The sequence below is a fragment of the Mastacembelus armatus genome, chromosome 5 (genome assembly GCF_900324485.2).
Source record: "Mastacembelus armatus chromosome 5, fMasArm1.2, whole genome shotgun sequence".
NCBI classification, from domain to species: Eukaryota; Metazoa; Chordata; class Actinopteri; order Synbranchiformes; family Mastacembelidae; genus Mastacembelus; species Mastacembelus armatus.
Window position 1 is genome coordinate 3,344,956 of NC_046637.1, and position 21,097 is coordinate 3,366,052.

Sequence of the window (21,097 nt, forward strand, 5' to 3'; positions counted from 1 at the left end):
TAATAGAGCTATTTGTTATGTTAATGTGCATGTTAATGACGGCTGCAGATTCATTCATATCTCCAATCTAAACAGTGGCTTCTCTAAACGAATGAAGAATGAGTCGGCCACATGGGTCAGTCTGCAGGAGTCTGTGTGTGGCCAGGAGGAAGAAAACAGGGAGGAAAAACCTGAAAAGTGGATCTAATGTCTTTAGAATGAACGATTCAAAATAGGTGACAATTTGTAGTCGTAGTAGTGTGAGTGAGTGATAAAAGTGGAAACGAAAATGAGAAGGGCAGTGAGAGGTTTAGAGATGAAAGGAGGAATGACGAGAGAGAAGACAGGAGTGACGAAGAGAAGAAAGCACAGCGGTAAAAGGAATGAGAAGAGGGGAGAAGAGGCGAGATGAATGGAGCAGAAGAGAGGTGATTTAAAGAGAAGATGCAGTCAGACATGGTCAAAGATGAGAACATGAACAAAAGAGGAAGGAATAGAAGGACAGATTCACTGGGTTGGGGGAAGGAGAGCAGAGAAAAACACAAAACAGGATGACAGTTTGGAGAAGGCATGAGACAGACAAGGGGGAAAGGTGAAGGAAAGACAGGAGTAAAGAGCTGAGGAGACGAGGAGAGGGCAGGGCAAACACAAGCTGTCTGCTCACTGAAACAGAACCAGGTTGTACTTTGCACTTCTCCTTCACAGTCTCTGCAGAATTTACTGCAGCACTTCATCTTATCACATAAATCTGCACATGCACTATGCCCTCCTTCGTATTCCCAGTGCAGCCCTATCTCCTACTACTAATTTGCTTTGTGAAACAGGTTTTAGAAGAAATGTAATTGCTGCCTGGATCCAGTGCAGGAGCTGCGAGCTCCATCCATGCACTGCAAGTCAAGAGAAAGATATAACGTCTGCTGAAACCTCAGCCAATTCATTAACAGTATGTTTCCTACAAAACAAAGAGTTCTGTAATTTCATGGCTCAGTGTTGTGTATGTTCATGAGTACCAGTAGTTCCCTTGTTTGATTAGTGCTGTTTCTCCAAGGAGAGGCAGAGTTCAGTTAAATTAAAAACTGGTTGTTTGTTAAACCTGCCTCACCTCCCCAAAGCATTTTTCAAATTCACTGACATTTTTAAAGATATTCCATGAATACCAGCAGGAGACACTTTGCCTTCGCCTGCTTTTCTGGCACTTTCTCTTTCATCTTGCCTGTACCCCACCTCCGCCTCTTTAACCGTTTTCTCTTTCATAGTCGATTGTCTCTCTTTTACTTCTCTCTTCAGATATAGCTTCAGTGTGTGTTTGTTGTGTGTATTCAGTTGTGGTTCACCACCTGCACCAGCAGCTCCACACTAATAACTAACTAGACAAAACACTACACGGGCAAGGACACAGACAAAATCATGCAAAAATACAACAAGCAAACACAAAAGTCAAAAACCACAGGTCACACTAGTTGCACATACAAGCATCATGGACAACAACAAACATACAGGAAATGTAAACACACACACTATGCCTTTGTCTGTGAAATATGTCGAGGGCTCCTGCTTTTTGCCTTAAAGGTCACAGCTATGTGTCTGGTGTGTGTTTGAATGTGCATATGTTAAGTTCACACATGCACACATGCATGGGTGTGTGTGTCCTAGGACTAATGCCTGAGCATCTGCATGCTTAACTTTTCATTATGTTGGGTTTTTAGATGTGGGTGTGTCTCTGTGTTAAGCTCACCAAGGTCAAATATGCATGAAGCCAGGCATGAAATGGAGTCATAGCAGCAGCTCCACAACACTGACTATGATGAAGACATCTCAGTGCTAACGGGGAGATTTATTGACCCCTCAGTCACAAGGGTGTCTGTGTGTGTGAGACAAAGACATATGGAGAGCATCCAGTGTGTGCGACTAGTGTGTGTTTGACAGTGTAAGTCAGCCATTGACTTAGAGAGGGCAAAGTGTGTGTTGGGAGATATTTTTGCGAGTGTGTGTATGAAGGCCGTTTAAACTGGCAGTGAGTGTGTATGTTAATGCAGTCCTTCATGCTTGGCAGTGTGCTATATAAAGCTCCCTCCTCCCGCCCTGTGACTTTATTAAGACTCAGTTATGGATGACTTCAGCTTAGAGTATCATTGTGTTAACTCTTAACTCTTTCTCCACAACCAGTGTGCCTGACTCCTTAAAACGAGTTTGTCCCCAACAAATGTACATGTAATATCAGAAATCTGTCTTTAAAAAAATCAGACCTAAAAAATGCTGTGCAAACCTTCAAACATGAAGTCACTAAAAGCTGCAGCCACTGTCATGTTGTTCAAAGACAGAACAAGTGTTTAAAAAGGTGTGACTGATAAGGTCATTATCATCTCTCTCTCTCTCTCTCTGAAACATAAGGTCAATTTCAGCTTCATTTCAATGCATCAGAGCCAGGCAGCTGGGATTCTCTTCAGTATGAATGAAACACTGATCTGATGAGGCAAGAAAATGAAGGGAGTGTAGATGGAACATGGTAGAGAAAAGAGTGGGAAATGACAAAGAAATACAAAAAGATCCTTAAGGACAACAAGAGTATGAAAGAAGACAACATCGGGTAATCCTTGTTCGATCTTGTACTTTCCTTATCTTTAGTGAAGAACATTAAGAACAAAAGACATACTTGAGTGTCAGGCATTCAGTGAAACAAACTGTTAATAAAGGTATAGCTTGTTTTCCTTTACAGGACATTAGTAGCGTACTAAAATGTGATACAGTCGGGGGCACTGATTTTCAGGGCTTCAAAGTAGTTTTAGTTATTAGTCCATTTCATATCTAACGTTATTACAGGGGGTTTTTATGCAACTAGAGCACATATTTAAAACATTTTGCACGACAACATATTTTGAAAGCAACGCTGTGTGGAGAACATATCAACTTCAGTCACAAGGCATTTCTCTCTCTACAAGAGGCCTTTTCCAAAATGGAGAAGGATGAGACAAATATCAAGAAGCAAAAGGGAATATGGAGCATAAAGAGAGAGGAGATGTGGGAATCACATAAAGGAAGAGTAAAAAGGAGAGTGAGAAAGAATACGAATTAAAAAAGGAACAAGGCAGAAATAAACGAAGTTTATGAACAAAGAGTCCTCTGCTAGATCTGTAAGATAAACATGATGGACTTAATTACTTTGCAGGGTCTTGAATTTGTTTGCAAATTCAGCTCGCATGATTTGATAACCGAATTTAAACTGGGAAAGCAAAAAGACATGAGGGGTGGAGTGAAACACAAAACAAAGACAAAGATAGATGAGGCAGAAACAAGCCAGAGAGAGAGAGAACAGAGGAGTAAAAGAGCGATAAGTGCAGAAAGAGACAGAGAGGCAGCAGAATATATATATATATAGATATATATATATATATCTATATATCTATATATATATGGAGTGCAGGTCAGAGAGATCAACTGGTCTAGACAACATCCCAGCGGTTTACCTCATTTCACCTCCTTTCTCCTGACAAGTGGAGAGAAATCACCAACTTACAAAGAACAGCCCAGTGTGTGCGTGTGTGTGTGTGTGCGTGCGTGCGTGTGTGTGTGTGTGTGTGTGTGTGTATATGTGTGTCCAGAGGTGTCTACATGTGTAATTGCTACCAGTGTGTGTATGCACATACAAGCCACTTTGAAACTTTCAGAGAGCAGAGTCAAACAGAGATATATGTGTATGTGTGTGGGCGGATGTTTGTTTGTGCGTGAGGTGTCTCCACAGTGATCTCCAGAGTCACCAAGCAGCTGCGCAGACACGAGTTTCTTATTTAAAAAAAGTTGAGGCTAATCTTGCAAATCAGGACCAGAGAGAGAAAAGAGTGTTGGACAGAAAGATTCACAGACAGAAACCTTCCTGATTTCTCTTTCACTTCATATCCTCACTGGGCAGGACGCAGCGTGTGAGTCTATGCAGCTACTGCCTGATGCATCAAGTAATTAACAGACACACTGGCAGGTGTTAGTCATTATTAGCACATGCAATGAACAACATTTAGCATTTTGCAATAGATACTACTTTTTCTTTCATTGCAGGGATTTCTGAACATATGGTGGAAGCTAATTATATAGGACGCCGTGATTCTGCCACAATGCTGGTTTGTTTGGAAGAAACGAGAAAAACTGTGGCTGGCATGATTATAATAGCAGCACGAAAACTGTAAAGACTGCATCAATGTGAAACATTCCTGTTAATTCAGGCAGGGGGATGTGCCAGTATGAGAGGATGGCTTCTTAAATTCACAGTAAAAGTGTTTATGTTGATGTACCCGTCTCACCTGGCTTTCAGAGCTTGTTCTGGGACACACTGGTTTTTGTTTTTTGTTTTTTTGGATCCAGATATGTCGACTAACCTGACCCAATACTAGCATTATGTAAATTTTCATTACTATGATTACTAAAGAATCTATATGTAGCTGACAGACCAAAGGGAAGGGAGGCTGAGAATGACTATGACTGAGAGACCACTACATGTCAAGGCTGTGGAAGCTGTGTAAGCAGGAAGTCAAAATGTAACTGCAAAAGAGAAAAGGGGACCAATCTTCCCTGAGCACTTAAAGGTTAAAAATGACTATATCCCTCAACTCTGCTCTCACCTTCAATTAGCCAGCACTACCACGCTATGGCCAAACTAAATGACTGGCTTTAGCCATAATCACCTTACATGCAGCTTAATGCAATGCTAAACTAGACTGCGGAGAATAATTGGTCTTCAGAAGTGCTGTGGAAAAACTACTCCTCATACTGTACAAGCACACATGTGGATAGAAATTATGAGCTTTCTGCACAGAAGGTGATTCTGGACCAACCTCCACTTCTACGCCGCAGTAGCACTGTTGTTGCTAAAATGTTTCAAATGCACATTGTCATCAAAATATTCACCAGAAGACATTTAAAAAACAAAATATCACATCACTGAGGTCTGTTGGCAGGTATTTTGTCTTTTACTTCAGTAAAATATGCATTGGAGCAAGGGTGCTCCTCTTTTTATTATCTCAGCTAGCTGGGCTGCTGAATCTTCTTTCACTCCTTTTCCATACTGTCACAAATAGTCACCTACTTCACGTTTAGCTGTGAAGGACAATCTGGTTGTAATCTCCACAAAAAAGAAAAAAAAGGGGATATTACATTTATTCCTTTTCTTGTTTTGTTCTGCTCTGACACCGCTGCATCATAGCACATGCAACACATGAATGGATATTTTCTACTCTACCTCTGCACAGCTCTTCTTCATCCATGCAACCGTTAGACTCAATACATCTCAAAGAATGAGATCACTGTGTCTAGTGCCCCAAAGTCACTGCTTTCTATTTCATTACTGGCCTGTCTATAGATGACCTTAAAAAGGGGGAATTTGGTTCATGATTTAGTTCTGGATTTTAGTTACTGGGCCTCTAGGTTCCTGGGATGTCTGTGCATGACTCTGTTTGTGTGTCATTGTATTTGTGTAACTGTGTCTATCTAATTAACCACAGAAAGCTTCTGATCCATAGAAAATTGTGCTAAAAGCAGTGAAAGGCTGTCCTTCGCCGGGCACACAAACACCGTTGCGTAACCTTTTAACTTAGCGCAGCGTCTGGCAAATTGATGTTTAAACAAAAACGTGTTTGCACATGAAATATATGTGATGCTGATGCGGCTTTCGACTGATCCTGTGGATTTACATTGCATCAGTGTTAACACTGTGCTATGTATATGTGTATGTATATGTGTATGAGAATATGAGCGTGTGCTTCTGTGCATATCTTGAACTTTCAGCTGGGTCCCTGTCCTTTTACAAGTATGTCTATATACCTGCGTCTGCTATATTATGCATGAGAGTGTTGGTTTCTGTATGAGTGCTTACATAAGCAAGACTGTGTGAGAGAGACTGTGTGTGTGTGTGTGTGTGTCTGTCTGTGAAATCCCATTTCCACAGCCAAGAAAACACATGAGCTATGGAAAACGTGATACAGCTGGTTTAAAAAGAGAAGACATAGAAAGACAGAGCACACTAACCCTCAGTCTGCATTGCATACTGGATTTACCCAAGCTCCTTCTCCCTGTCTTTGATCCTTCAATCTGTATGTCTCTTACTCTGTCATCTTAATAACTTTCCTCTCTCTGTGCACCGCTCTTAGCTCTCCTTCTCACTCCAACGTATTGAAGAACGGTCCTTACAGGTACCATTCAGCCTCCTGGTAACATTATCCATTTTCAAAAGCCTAAATATTATGTTCTTTCTTTACCAATAGCATATTTTCCATCCATTTAATTGATTAAATGATGAAATTTCACTAGTTTTGAAGGTCACGTCACATAAAACAACCAACAGACTTAGTTGGAGAGTTGCAATAAAATAATGTGTAGCAACCAACAAACTATATTTTTTAAAATCATGATCACAGCTGTTTTTTCATGGACCACTGATCATGACAGCTGTCTGCTGAAATCTGTGTGTGTGTGTTTTTACCTGAATAAATGATTCACTACTAATGAGACAACCAACGAATACATTTGTTTTCTTTTCTTGAAGCAAAACAACGGCTTGTTCTGTATTCTTTAAATTTATGGGCATTTTGATCAGCTAAGTGTGGTCTCTTTTTAATTACACAGCTAGCTGGGGTATTCTAGTGTTAGACTGAAAATAACAAAGGCAATACAATAAACAAATACTCACATTCAACTAAGAAAATTACTGGAAGATTCAGTTCTATCCTTGTGGTGTCTTTATATATTCAATAAGTGTTTTGATAGGACAAAAGGAAACATGTAACTTCTTTATTATTATTTACAACGATGACGACGACGATGATGATAGTGGCGTCATGCTCGGTGTTCATCCCTTCACTAATTTACTGCTTCAATCAATAAGATAAATGCAGTGCTGAGCATGGTGTGCAAACAGCAACCGGCTCTGCTGCTGGATGATGCATGAGGTTGGATGGATGTGGGAAAGAGATATGAGTGGACAAAAGCAGGGATGGGAAATATTAAATGGGAGATGGGAAAGTGCAGCACTGCAATGGAATGAAGAGACAGGATTTAGAAAGGAACTAATGTACTGTGTGTACAAGTGGATGGATGGGTAATAGGGTGGTTGGAAAGAAGGGATAATTGAATCAATTAAACTATAAAAGAGGAAATGTTATAGATGGCAATGAAGGGTAGAGGAGGGGATGGATAGATAAAGAGATGATGAAATGATCAAATGAGCAATGGAGGAATTAATGGAGAAGTGGATGGACAGATAGATGGGATTAATGTGGTGGGAGGAACAGTAAAAAGAGCAGGAGAAGTTGAACAAGTTAAGAGTTGAACAGAAGCAAGGAGGGCCTGCTGGGAAATCAGTGAACAGAGGGAAGATTGTGTATTCAAAGAAAAGGTAGAATGAAATGAAGTGAGTGCATAGAAGAAAAAAAATGGATGAATGGAGAGATGACTGGAATAAATGAAAAGAGGAATGAGGGATGGGTGAATGTGGGTGGGTGAGAAGATTGCAGGATGAGGGTGAGGGAGTGTTGGTGCATAGAGGCAGGGATGGATAGATGAATGGATGATAGATGAATGAATAGATGGTAGGGACTAAGGGATGAAGTAACAGATGTTATAAGGATATACAGGGCATTGTTCAATGTATGAACCATTTGTTTTATATCTACAGAAAAATAAATAAAACATAATGAATTCCTCTATTTCTTCCATTTCCCATGCTGTAACTGTTCCTTTCCTTTACAGTAATAACTGAAGTTTTCTTTTACATCTCTTGTCCGTCTGGGGAGAACAGATGGTTTGACAAAATGCTGACGTCATTCAGTAAAGCTGTAGAACAGCAAATTTGTGCCACTGCACAAATCACTCAAGCGTCTTTTTTTTTTTTTTTTTTTTTTTTTACATTCTGCTTCATCAAATGCATCAGCAAATGGCACAGAAACCTGTGTAGCCAGTTGTGTAGACTGCAGTAAAGTGGCTTAAATAGGTAAGCTTGAAACATTATCAAACTATATATATAATCAGTAAACATTGTGTTTTTCTAACTTTTTTTCTCTCTGACACATGGGTGATTTGGTCAGTCTGTTTGTCTGGAACAGATAAGGCACAAAGTGGCTGCCTATGACAGGGATTTATTTGTTTCTGAATAATTAACACTTGGGTTCACGCACAGATGTTCAGCTGATTAACAAAATATTTTAGGAAAAGATACACTCTTTCCTGCTACCTGCAGAGAAGAGGTGTGTGGGGTAGAAAAAAGTCAGAAGAGTAAATGAAAAGGCAGTGAGGAAAAGAGGAAACAACATGTGATGAGCAAAGAAAAACAAAGAAAAGAAGGGATGACAGCTCAGAGGGAAAAAGGGACAGAGAAGCACAGCAGTGAGGACACTAGAGGCTACGAACAAAGAGAAGAGAAGAGGGGGTGTTAATGATAAAATACATACAGTAACAATTAAAGAGGCAGTACAGGTGAAAAGATGATGAATAAAATAAAAAGGAAATAACTGATGAAACGAGGAAGAAGGAGTCCAAAAAGACAAACACTGGAAAAGGGAGGTGCAGGAATGACATAAAGACAGACATGAAGACAGAGAGAGGGGGAAGAAAGGGCAGAACAAGGAAAAGGAGATGACAAGAGCAAAAAGGAGGAGAGGAGGTGTGGCAGGAAGATGACGAGCTAGCAGCTGGCTGATAAGTATTATCACATAAAAGAGAAACCTTCTTGTAAAAGAAGACCAGCAGACAAATGTCACGTCAGGACTTATACCTCTGTGAGTGTGTGTTTGAAAGTGTGTGAAGCGGTCGACTCATTCAAAGACTGGACACACACATTCACACACACATCACTTTGGCAGGGGCCAGAGCCAACCTTCTTGGCAAAGAACTGGCCAATCTGGCCAGCAGAAGTGGAGAGAGGGAGTAAAAACGAAGACAAAAAGACAGAAAGGAGGCAGTGGAAAATGGGTCTGACATTTCATTCTGCCCATGTGTAAACTCTGTGTGTGTGTGTGTGTGTGTGTGTGTGTGCGTGTGTGCGTGTGTGTGTGTGCGTGTGTGCGTGTGTGCTCTCATTTTTAATTGCACGGGGAGTAAGTATATCATGTGTTTTACCACCAGCTTCAAAATCTAAACTAAAGCACTAAAGCTTCCTGGTTAGGGTTAGGAAGAGAACAAGAAGCACAAGCTTTCACACTGGAATCAAACACCAGTCACCTGTAGAAAAGAGTTCCCATCCACACCAACATCATCCCAACACAGACTTTCTCCTCTTATATAACACAGTATGTCATAAAATCCACTGTGACTTGTGTCATTTTTACTCTGGCTACTAGCAGCCACCTACTGGGGTCTCTCCTGAGCTGTATTTATAGCTGTGACAATGGCCATTGGATGGTGTGACAACAGCTGCTGTTTCTGACATTGAAAGTGCCTGAATATGTGAAATTCTGCCTTGATCTTCACATTTCTCACACTCGCACATGCCTGCACACACATCTATGCATTTACACAAAAAGATGTTGCATTGAAGAGTTACAAACCACAGATTTTACACTTTACACAAAAAACTCTAAGAGAGATATAGACAAAGAAAATTACAGATGATCCATTAAGCTGCAGAAACAGGTTTTTCTCACCTATAGAAGTTGTGGCTGGAACTGGCTCTTTGGACACTGCTCACAGATTCAACATGGAACACAGAGGTAAACACACAACATAAGTCTGAGACTGAGACTAACATGTTTAGAGTCAATATAGTTTCTATCAGAAACAGAGTTAAAAAGGCTAAATCAAATTTACCTTTACCTCTACCTTTAAATTGGCTGAAATAAAAAAGATGCAAACTAGGGCAGATGTTTTCCTGCTGTGCAGCGTTAAGGATCATTAACAAATCTGAAAAATAACTTTGAAGAACTGATGTAGTCTGATTACTAGTAAAACGGCTGCAATGCATTTTCTGTCAGTAGTAAAATCTTAAACATAGAGCCTGGCAGTTTGCAGAAATCATCTGATAAACATAAATGCACAACTTGAAATAAAAACGTGGTCTTGCTGTTTCTGTACAGTCTAATTGCCCAGTTGCAATTACAGCTGCAGGCCACTCTACAGCTCGTACCGCCACTGAATCACAGCCTAAAGCGTCTTCAGAGATTCTGGGTGTGCAGGTGTGTGAGTTTAAGTGTGTACCTGAGTAGTAGGAATTCAGCAGGGACTTGCTCTGCAGCGTCTTGCTTCCCTGCACAGAGAAGGAGCAGGGAGACGGGGAGGCTGTGGAGCAGACAATAGGGAGGATGGGGTGAAAGGAGGGTGAATAAGAGGACAAGGAAACAAGAAGGAAAAAGGCGAATGTGAAATTTGGAGGTGTAGGGTAGGTTTGGAAGGTAAGGCAGGAGAGGAAGTGGAGAATGGAGAGAGAATGAGGATATGAGAAAGGAAATCATGAGGAGGAAACAGGAGGTGCAGATATTGGGAAATAGGAGAGGAAAAGACGATAAACCATAAAGGACAAGGATAGAAGGAGATGAATTAGGGACAGTAGAGACAGAAAAACAAGAGGAGAGAAGCCAGAGGGAAAAGAAGAGGCACAGGTCAGTGACCCTATCTTAAAAAAAAGCACAAAATCAATCATCAGAGGACACAATTCACAATGAAAACCAACATGCACAAAGACAGATCAATACTCTATATTCAACAACACCAGAAACAATCCGGTAACACTAATGGCACCATCAGTGTTGCCAATATTGAATTTTCAAACATAACATTTGTTCAGTCTATGCATGCACTCAAATCTGACATCTCCTTCTTGTTGATCAATAAACTATATAAGACTGATTCTTTGACTTAAATGGAGGACGACAGTTAAAACAATGTAATGAACCAATGGAGATAAAGAGCCCAATAAAGAAACAGGATCATCTGCCATATTTTAAAATGTGGCCACAGACACCAAGCTGGCAATGTTAAGAATAAGACATGTGTCTGTGAATTAATGAGCTACTGCATTTAGGTGTTACCACCAGGAAAAGAACAGAAAATTCTTAAAAATCTATGTTTCTTGTTCCTAACATGTGACCTCCTGTGGGCATCGGACTGTCCTGTCCAGGAAAAAGAGGGCTGATGGGTGTCAAGTGAAAAACAAACGAGCAAAGCTTCTGTTATTTAGGTACTGGGCCAGCACAAGCCTCCAGAACAGCTTCCCACAGACCAGTGCTCCTTGGCATAGATCTGACGCAGGTCTCTGGAACCGTACTGGTGTTCTGATAATCATGGTGTCTACCACGCGATTTGCATATCTCATGTTCACCTGTAGCAAAAAGTACGATTCACATCACTGTCATTCTTTCATCCCATTAGGATAGAAATGTTTCCTCAGAGGACAAAAGTGAACACTCGTAGTACTTGTGCATTGATTTACAGAGACTCTTTCCTCAAATGGAAAAATAGAAACCTAAGAAAAGACCAGGAAAATGCTCTTCATTGTATGGAAGCATTTGTATTTATTACCACATTCAGTTATTCAGGTCAAGCCTTTAAGAATTTGTCATCCATCCATATAATGATAATTTATTAGTCACTCTGTAACACCAGCTAGTGGACACTTATCCACACTGGCCATTTGTTCAAATGGCTTATAGATTTACTTCTCGAAGCCTGAGGGAATTTAATGACCCCAGAAAAAAAATGACAGCAGTGGTCATTTGTTACATGAGATATGTTTGCATTCAATGTCACTGTGGTGACGCCAGGCAGAAAAAGCAGCTCTTGGACCTTTTTATTTACTTTTCACATTTTCTTTAGCAAATTTCCCTGCTCCCTGCTCAAACCCATCACCAGTGCCATCACCAGATCAAAATGGAAACTGTGGGAATAAGGTTAAAGGAACAGTTTTAGTAAACACAAGCATCTATATCATTGATTATGAATGTGATTCACAATCAGGGTTTCAGGGACTTGCTACTCCATTCCCACAGATACACTATTGCTCACATACACACATGAACTGCTGGGAGTCCATAAATAAATTATATATAGGATAGACATAGATGGACACACAGAGACACACACAAACACACACAGACAATAAGATAAAAGCCAGGGGGATTGCTGTGAGAATGACATATTACATGGTAGCTAAGCCTGTTCAATAATCCATACTAGATATCACAGCTAGCCTACACACATTTATCTGCAGGGCCTGCAAATACTGTAGTTATACCGCATGCATGTGTGTGCTCAACTAAAAATGAGAGTCATTTATCTGTAGGCTTTCAGCAGCCACTTACTGTTTATGCATGTCATTATTTGTGAGCGCTTGCAACGAATTTGGGTATTTCAGAGTCCTCATGGTCTAGTCATTAGTGCAAACTCCCTGTGTGTCTCTGCCTCCACCCAGGGTGATATTCTCTGTTTTCCTTTTCCTGAAATATTCATGTGTTCATAGCTTATGTTAGGTTACTGTCCAGGGGTTTTTGTTTCTGATTTAATCTTGGTTTGTCTTTTGGCAAAGAAGATCGCTATAAGGAGGGATTGTAAACCAATCAGAACGATGAAAACTGGTTTGAGACCATTTTCTAACTAGATGTTATAAATGCACCAGCCAGGCCTGTTCCTCTCACGTGTACTGATGTACATCGCTAAGCAGACTGTGGAAGTAGCCACTTATAGCGTCTTCTCCTTGTGATAATGGCAGCTGAAGTGACTCTGAGAATAGCCATCGTTCTCCCTGTCACACTGAAGTGCCAAGAAGAAAGAGGATGCAGATTTTATAATGTCTGTGTACCAGAGAGCAGGACCAGTGATGGTGAGCAAAACTGTATAGTCTCACTAACAGTCGATCCATGCTTCTGTTGGTATGATAATTATAATTTCTGCAGAGAAAAGCTATTTTTAGCACTTTATCACACAGCTTCAGGCAAAACTGGGCCAGCCTCTGGACCGGTGCTGGAAAATCCAGACTGATCTGTTTCTGATTTGTGATCCGGCAACATAAGTGTCGGGATTTTATCAAGATATGAGGCAATGTCAGTGAAATACAAATACTGACTTAGTATTATTGTAAAGGATTTCACAACAAACCATGGTGCCTCAGGTCACTAAAACAGCAGCAGTTTTCCTATAAGCCAGATGTCTCTTTAAATATTGTTTTTTGAAAATGGCAGAGTCAAGATTTATACAGACCTCATTCAGTGTTTGTAATTTTACAGATGTCTTATAATTAATGAATGTATTAGCCTCTTTATTCTCCTCCTCTCGCGTCACCTCTCAGTATTACTCCTGTCTCCTAATCCCTCCGAACGCAACATATCGTCTCCTCTTCTGTGATAAAATCCCTCTCGCCTCATGCGCACCGCCATTGTATGCTAATGAAGAAGCTCAACTTTAATACAGTGAGGAGTGTACCTGCATTTGAAAAGAAATCTGCTTTGACAGCAATGTCCTGTGAAGATAGCTGGTGACTGGGTGAGAATGCAATAACACAAAAAGGTTATTTGCCCTGTGAGGGTCCATCCACAAAAATATTATTGGGTTCCCTGCCTTGTGTCAGCATTTTTCTCTGCCTCATTAGGCCTGAGCCTGGATCGGTGACCATGTGTGTATGTGGATCTCTTCTTTAAATGCCCATGTGAGAACACAGTACCAGCTGTGAACCAGGGACAGTTAGAGAGAAACTGTTTTGACGCCATCTTTGATAAACCTGACAGCTAATTGCCATGAATCCTCAAAAACAAACTAATGAAAAAAGTAGAAAGTGACAGAAGTGACAGGATTATAATCATTCACAGTCAACAGTTATTTTTTTCCAGTCTGCACAGATTAGTGAAACACAACAGTCTCCTGCTGGATTCTATGTAAAGAAGATAAAAAAGAAGAGACACCTGACAGCTAATGAAAATGCAAACTTTACGTTATGGAAGCCCAAAACAAACGAAGACCAATTTGCATGACAAACTCTACATTTAGTCCAAAACAAGGTTTTGTCACCTCTTCCTAAAAGCAAAAATGGCTATTACCTCCCAATTACCCAATTTGTAGAAGACAGTAACCTGTTCTAAATCCTCAAAACACAGAAAACCCAGATCCAGAGAAAGTATCATTAGGTTGAACTGGACAGAAGGAAATGGCCGCTGTTCAAAGGAAGACGTTCCAGCACAAGGTTGAGAATAAAGTAAGGTATTTTTGTAATCATAAGACTGAGTCTATTTGAATGCAAAATAAATTTTAAACATCAGAGCTTCACTGTATATCCAAGGCCCAGATAAAAATGTTTCCAATGCAAAAACATTATTGTATGTCATAACTGCAACAAGGACAGTTAGAGGAAGAGCACAGGCAATTATGGCCAGTATTAGCTTGCTACTTAGTCCCACTGCAGCACCCCTGGCTTTCAGCGACCAAGCATTCACAAAAGGCCAGGATGACATTTTCAAGAGAAAAATGCCCTTCTGAGAGGCCCTGTCTAATTACCCCAGACACACACACACACACACACACATTTACAAAGAAATAAGAGTATGCACCACACAACCATGCAACTGCAGTAGGGGTGACTTTCAAGACTGCAGCTGAAGATAGAGAGAGATGCTTAGTAAAACATGCAGTGTAATATGCATGCATGTACCTGTGTGCATGAAGCATCACAGAACAGAAAAATAGGCAAGAGAGGTGAAAAGGATTATGACAGCACTAAATAAGATGGAGGCTACTGAAGCAGCACAACACACTGCAGATGTTGATGGAAGAGGAGCATATGGGGTGTTTCATTATAAAATAAGATGTCCACTGTTTGAATAAATGAATCTGACAAAATGATTAATGACACAGAGATATACGATATGCCTATTTTTGAGTTGAGGCAAGGGCAAAAAAAAAAAACTTTACTATGTGAAACAAAACTTAACTAACAACAAAGTTTCTGAAGTAAAAAAGGCTCCTCTGAGCCACACTGTTTATGAAAGACTACACTCCCTCAGCAAAACAATCTCTTCCAGACATTTGCAGTGTCTGAACATGGCTGCTGTATTTAGAGCACAAGTAGACCTGCGTGATGGTGACAGCTGTATTTGGCAGATTTAGGTTGACCAAAGAGGATTTTAACTTACTGAATCCGTTGAGGTCCTGGTTGGAGGTGGAAAAGGGGTCGTCTTTGTGCAGGGTGCTGACTTTAGTGGTGCTCTTATCAGCTGTGGTGACTGGACCCATCTCCCTCTGCTGAGTGGAGCTGCTGGCAGTCTCCTTCTGCTTCTTGGCCAACTTCCTATGGTGGTATTAACAAATACACACAGACAAGCATACACACAGCTATAAGCACAAACACACAGAGAGAAGTAAATGTACACATACAGAAAGATGTATGTGTGTAAATCCACATGCAGCATACACAATCACACCATGCTTCAGCACAGGGATGGTGTTGGCCAGCTGATGAGCAGATCCTCATCACAGAGCTCTGCCCAAAGGGCTCAGCTCTTCTCTCATCAGACAACAATATTTGTCCTCATGCTCAGAGCCCATTTAGTGCCTTTGGGCGTTTGATGGAGAGCTGTGACTATTATGTTATGGAACGTTTTCGGACAGTTGGCAATATAGTAAAGTTCTCCCCAAGTATCATGCATCAGTGTCAGCTGGTCACTAAAAGGGCACAGACGACACACAGCTCATTTGCACTATCATGGAGACTTTAAGATCATAGTATTTAACAGTCCCACATCCAGTAGCTTTGGACAGTAAAGACACTTCATTTAGTTTCATTATTCTACAGGAATAATGAGGAAACATATGCCAGTCAGTTCATTATTGTTGGTTAAGGACTGAGTGGGCTAGGCTGACATCCAGAACTAACCAAACTTTTGCTACAGCATGGCCATATCATAAAAAGATTAGGTATTTATTTTTAGTAGTGATTATTACACTATATGATATATCTCCTACTGCTGTAGCTGATGTTTGGGTTGGGCTGTAAGGACAAACAACCTATATGAGTGTTTAGGATAAAAGATTTTTTGCTAAATGCAGTTGTGTGGTCTGCTGATAAGACATCCCTCGAGTGTGGTCGTGTCCTTAAGAGCTTTTTCCTTCCATTTACTGTTCACATGTCACAGCTCCCATCTGTTGGCCATTTTGCATCTGCTATTTTGAGTTTTACTTGAGCCTTCAGTTGTAGGTCCACTGAGACACCAGATGGCAGAAACGACAACAAGTTATTACAATCTGACATCGACCAGTAGAGTCACTAGAGTTTACAGAGGTAACACTGCAGAGCAGACTATGTTGCTTTTAAAATCTATGTCCGGACGTTTTATGACCATGGCCATACTGGAAGTGATAAGTGGTGAGACTCATTTTGATATAAAGATCACTGCGGCTTTTGACAGAAGGAAATTACGTCAACTGCTGTAGTGTGATTTAAAGGTAATCTACCTAATGTTTTCTAAGCCACCAAAAGCAAACCTACCACCATAAACCCCTCCACTCTTTGCCCTCCTGTTCTGTTTCCTGAAGCTACAACATGAACTACAGAGGCCTGGCTGGGACAAAGTGTCCAGTCCAAAACTAGCATTAGCTGACTAAGGAGTAAACGTGTCAGTCCAGTAGACGCTCTGGTTCCTGCTAATGTGACCCAAAGCACTAATGTTACACAAAGCTCCAATTCAATCCAAAGGTCCAGTCATGACCATGCTAGGTGGCTAATGCTACCAAAACCAACAGGTTAGCTTTAGATGCTAACACATCCAGAAGGAAGTAGGCCACATGTGGATCCAATGTGAGTCCTTTGGAACCACCAAAGACTAAAAATGCTTTTTTGCTTTGATTCCCTTTAATAATTGCTTATTATGTAGAAGCCTCAACAATAACAACAGTAGTAGAGGACAATATAGCAGTGAGTATAACACTGGCTTTGCCATGGTTTATTAATACTACTCTCAATTTATAACTTTTGTCTATTAAAAAAATATTTTAAAATGTTATTTTATTTATTTAGTTTTTGCCAGTGGTGAGGCTTCAATAATAAACACCAGAGATCAATGCAACAACTCTGTGGCCTCCTGGTTTAACAGCAGGTTGTTCACAAATATTGACTGAGACCTTGCAGTTCAAGGGAATTATGGGAAATCTTCTTTTTTGTCAAATATTTCCTTTCATTTGTGACCTGTATTTCCCACTAAGGATAAGAGAAATATATCTTGATCCACTTGTAAACCCACAGACTCCAAAGCAGGAGAACACTGTGCCTTAAAAGATTTGTGTTCACCTGAGGGTTGCAGAGACACACAATAAGTTTTATTAGCTTTTTAAAACAACTCCACGTGTTTTCTGTATAAGTACAGTGCATATCTAATATGCTACCAAACGAAACTACTATACATTGTACTTCATTGTGAACAGGTAAGTGAAGATATTTGTGGCTGGAAGGCCACAAGTCAAAGCATTCAGCACTCACTTAATTTGACTGGCATCTAAAAAATAACACACATTTTGTTGCAGAGTGATCCTTACTCGGCTAACCACATTAGCTGTAATGCAATACAAAGAAAAATAAATGAGCATGCTTGAATTTTCTAGCTTATATTAGCGGTGCAAGTCAAAGCAGGTGCAAGTCAAAGCAATCAAGCTTTTTAGGGCAAAACTGTGACAGATGTATGTTTTCTTAAATTGAGAGTCAGTGATGATTGATGCATTGCGGCCACATGCACACAGGCTGAATAAATGAGTCTAATGGCGTGATGTTCAAATTCACAACTGGACTATCACCTGCTGCGTACCAGACAGGCTAAATGTACCGAATCACTACTGAATTTATTCATGTAGAGAGATATTATTATATTTATTTATTATTATTCTTATTATTCTTATTGTGTACATGCTGATTCAGGTTGTTCAGTCCTAATTTATTTACAACTTTTTTCATTTGTCTAGTGTCTCTGAATCCAAACTGTCTGTCAAATCTCAACTTTATACAAAAATGCATTATAGCATTAATGATAATACTAAGAAGAAGAAATAAACACCTGAAGAGGTTTTTCAGTTACAGTCATTATTTGTGTTTGACAATATGCTTCGATTTAGCTGTGTGCATTTAGTGTTTGACTTTAGTTTGGTTTCTTTGTCAATTAGCACCAACACTTTGTTCGTTGATCAGAGCCTGATTTGTTCAAGTGTGCAGCAGCAAAACACTCCAAAGCCATTTGAGAATTCCCTCACTGCCCACGATCTGTCAGAACCAGGTGAGCCATTAACTAAGTTTCTCACAGTGTGTACAAGCTGTTTATTCAGTGCACGTTGTGCTGTGCAAATGAGCAAATACTGTCAGTAATATCTGTAACTATTAAACAACACTGTTAACAGCAAACTCTCGTTGAGTCATTTAAAAACCATCTCACGCCTCCTTTTCTGAAGTCGACTGAAAACATCCTCATGATCCACCAACACATTCTTCAACTTTCTTAGTGTCTGACATCTAGTCACGAATTAGATGCAGTGAGCTGTGTGTGTGTGTGTGTGTGTGTGTGCGTGCGTGTGTATGTGTGTGTGTGTGTGTGTGTGTGGACAAGCACTGGCGTATGTGTGTACTTGATCTTCCTGAAGGCGGTGTAAGTACTGTATGTGGTGTACGTTCTGTGTTTTCTCCCGTGTGTGTGAGTACACGTGCTTGTTGCATTTGGCTGCTGGTGCACACTGGCCTGTGAGTGGGTGTGTTAGTCACCTATCACGAAGCCGCCTAATACGCCTGTTTACGTGTCTCTGAACCATCCTGAAGATTAAATATACGATTTTCCTTTAGGAGTATTTAGAATACTTTCATTACCTTCTCATGGGCTGAGTCATTACCGCATGTGTCAGGAATAGAGAAAGGGAAAATGAGCAGGTACTTCAAGAAGTTGTAGAGCATTTCTTATGACGTGTTGCAAAACAGATTTTAAATAGACACACGCACAAGCTCATTCAACTGAACTGATTTGAGTGGTTTCTCACTGTTCTTCAACCAGACTTTGTGCCAACACACAATCGTTTAATGAGTTTATGAATAATAATAAAAAAAACAATATGCAAGATGTAAGACCTCTTTTTATCCCTATCATTCACTCATTCTCAGAAGACTGGCAATGACGTGTGTGGCAGAAATATGACATTAAAGCAGTATCACTGCATATTGGTGTGCATGTACGTGTGACTAAATTTAGATCCGATCATGCACATTACTGGTCCTTGAGTACTTAAGCAATAAAGCCAAGAGACAGAGAAATGAAAAATTAGAGTTTATAAAGAGGCAGAGGGAGACAGAGAGACAGAGGGAAAAGGTGAAAAGTGAAGATGAGAAAGTAGAGAAACAAATGAAACAGCTCAAGAATAAACAAAGGAAATGAGAAGAAAACTCAACCAGGGGAACAATAGGGAAAGCGAGATGAAGGTGTTAGAGAGAAAGAAGAGTGCAAGATGGAAAAGAAGGAATGGCCAGGCAAGTTTCTCCCATAATCATTTCCTTCCATCAACCTCAGATTCAACCTTGCTGTACTCCACACCAATTTACAGGCCTCAAAAGCCCCTGTGTGATTGGAGCTTAGAGTGGCCTATTCCTGGCTATGTGACTGCACTTTGACAGAAAGTGGGCAGGCGACGAAGAGGAGGAGGTGAGCAAAGAAAGGAAAGCCAAGTGGAAAAGATGAAGAGATGGCAAAAGAATAAAGAACAAGAAGGGAAGATGAAGGAGGGGAGTCGGTGCAAAGAGGCAGGAAGAAAAAGCAACAGACAGACACTTGTAACTAGTGAGAAAAGAAAAGCCCTCTCATTATCCTTCCCCCTCCTTCTCTCCACATCTACTATTACATATTCATCACATTAATGGACTCGTTTAAATGACAAATTCCCTGCATATTGTAAATGGCAACGAACAACACATAATCCTTAAATGAATGTCACAGCGGCAGTTCATTAAGCACGAAGGTTACCCCACCTGGTGCGGACCACAGTGCAGAATCATGGACTGCTATGTGCCCCTGGTGATGCTAACTACAAGCCATTGGATGTGTTGACAACATGGGATGTGTAGGGGAAACTGTATGCTGTTTTGGGTGAGCTCATATCTTTCCTGATCGGGTAGAGGGGAGTTGTTTCAAGTTTGCAGCATGAGATGCAAAGAATTAAAGGGGATTGGCGCTTTTAGTGAAGTCCTAAGCAAAAAACATTGCAGCTCATTTGATAAATTAGGTGTCATGAGCACTTGAAAGGTTTATTTACCAAAGCTGGATATTCTTTTAGTAAATCTGATTACCTAAGTTCATCATTTAGTCTGTCTTTAATACAAAGGAGTTGGTGGAGAAGATTAAATTATAATGACCTTTTAAGTTTTTTCTACATTGTACAGATTATTTCCATTCAAGTTGTATTATCCAACTATAGCTGTATATAGCTGCAAATGCAATCAATCATACGGGAACCATTTATAGGTTATCAGTCGTGTTCTTTTTCTAGAAAGTGATGCACACAAAGGGAACTGCATTTGTTTGGTTGAAGCCTGGCGAGTCGACAGGGGCAACCTTAAGGCATCCAATCAAACAAGGGAAATGACATTTGTTGCACTTGTTGAGGGATTGACAGAACTCTCGTGTTATGGCAAGAATGGCCCCAGCCAGTCGGTTGGCAGCTAGATAGCTCAAATATCCTCAAGCCATCCCCAGACAGCACTGCAGTGAGACAGGCAGTCAGTCACTTCAGGATGACAGCAGTAGCTCCAGAGGAGACTGCAGGCGAAGCCCAAACAAACTTTCATCTGCGTATCACAGGATTTAGAAGAAGACCCAGCCAGGGATGGAGAGATTGAGGGATACAGAGAGAGGTGAAGAGAGAGATAGAGGTTGGAAAGAGAGAAAGAGAGAAGAAATACAAACACTGCAGGACTGCAGGAGTCTTGTGCATCTTTAAATCTGTCTCCTATCAGTAACAATCCTTGGGCTATAGCTGTGTGTGCATGTACATATGTAAGTGTCATCACTGTGCACATGTCCATGTGTATGTGCAGCTGTTATTTTGAGTTGTCATTTCTAAATGTGCATGTGTGCTCAGATCACCTGTTAAATAAAGTACATAAAGGTTGCTTAACATATCCATGTCCTTAAACGTCACAGCTGCGTGTATC

General features: G+C 40.5%; 1 protein-coding gene across 1 annotated transcript in view; it reads right to left on the minus strand.

The window, feature by feature from the left end:
• ptprt (protein tyrosine phosphatase receptor type T) overlaps positions 1-21,097 on the minus strand; it is a 266,980-nt gene that overhangs the window by 46,616 nt on the left and 199,267 nt on the right. The window contains exons 20-22 of the mRNA XM_026307430.1: positions 15,066-15,220; positions 10,150-10,230; positions 9,600-9,635 (exon numbers count right to left, since the gene is read on the minus strand). Of these exons, the coding sequence (XP_026163215.1) occupies positions 9,600-9,635; positions 10,150-10,230; positions 15,066-15,220 (272 nt within the window). The remainder of the gene's footprint in view (positions 1-9,599; positions 9,636-10,149; positions 10,231-15,065; positions 15,221-21,097) is intronic.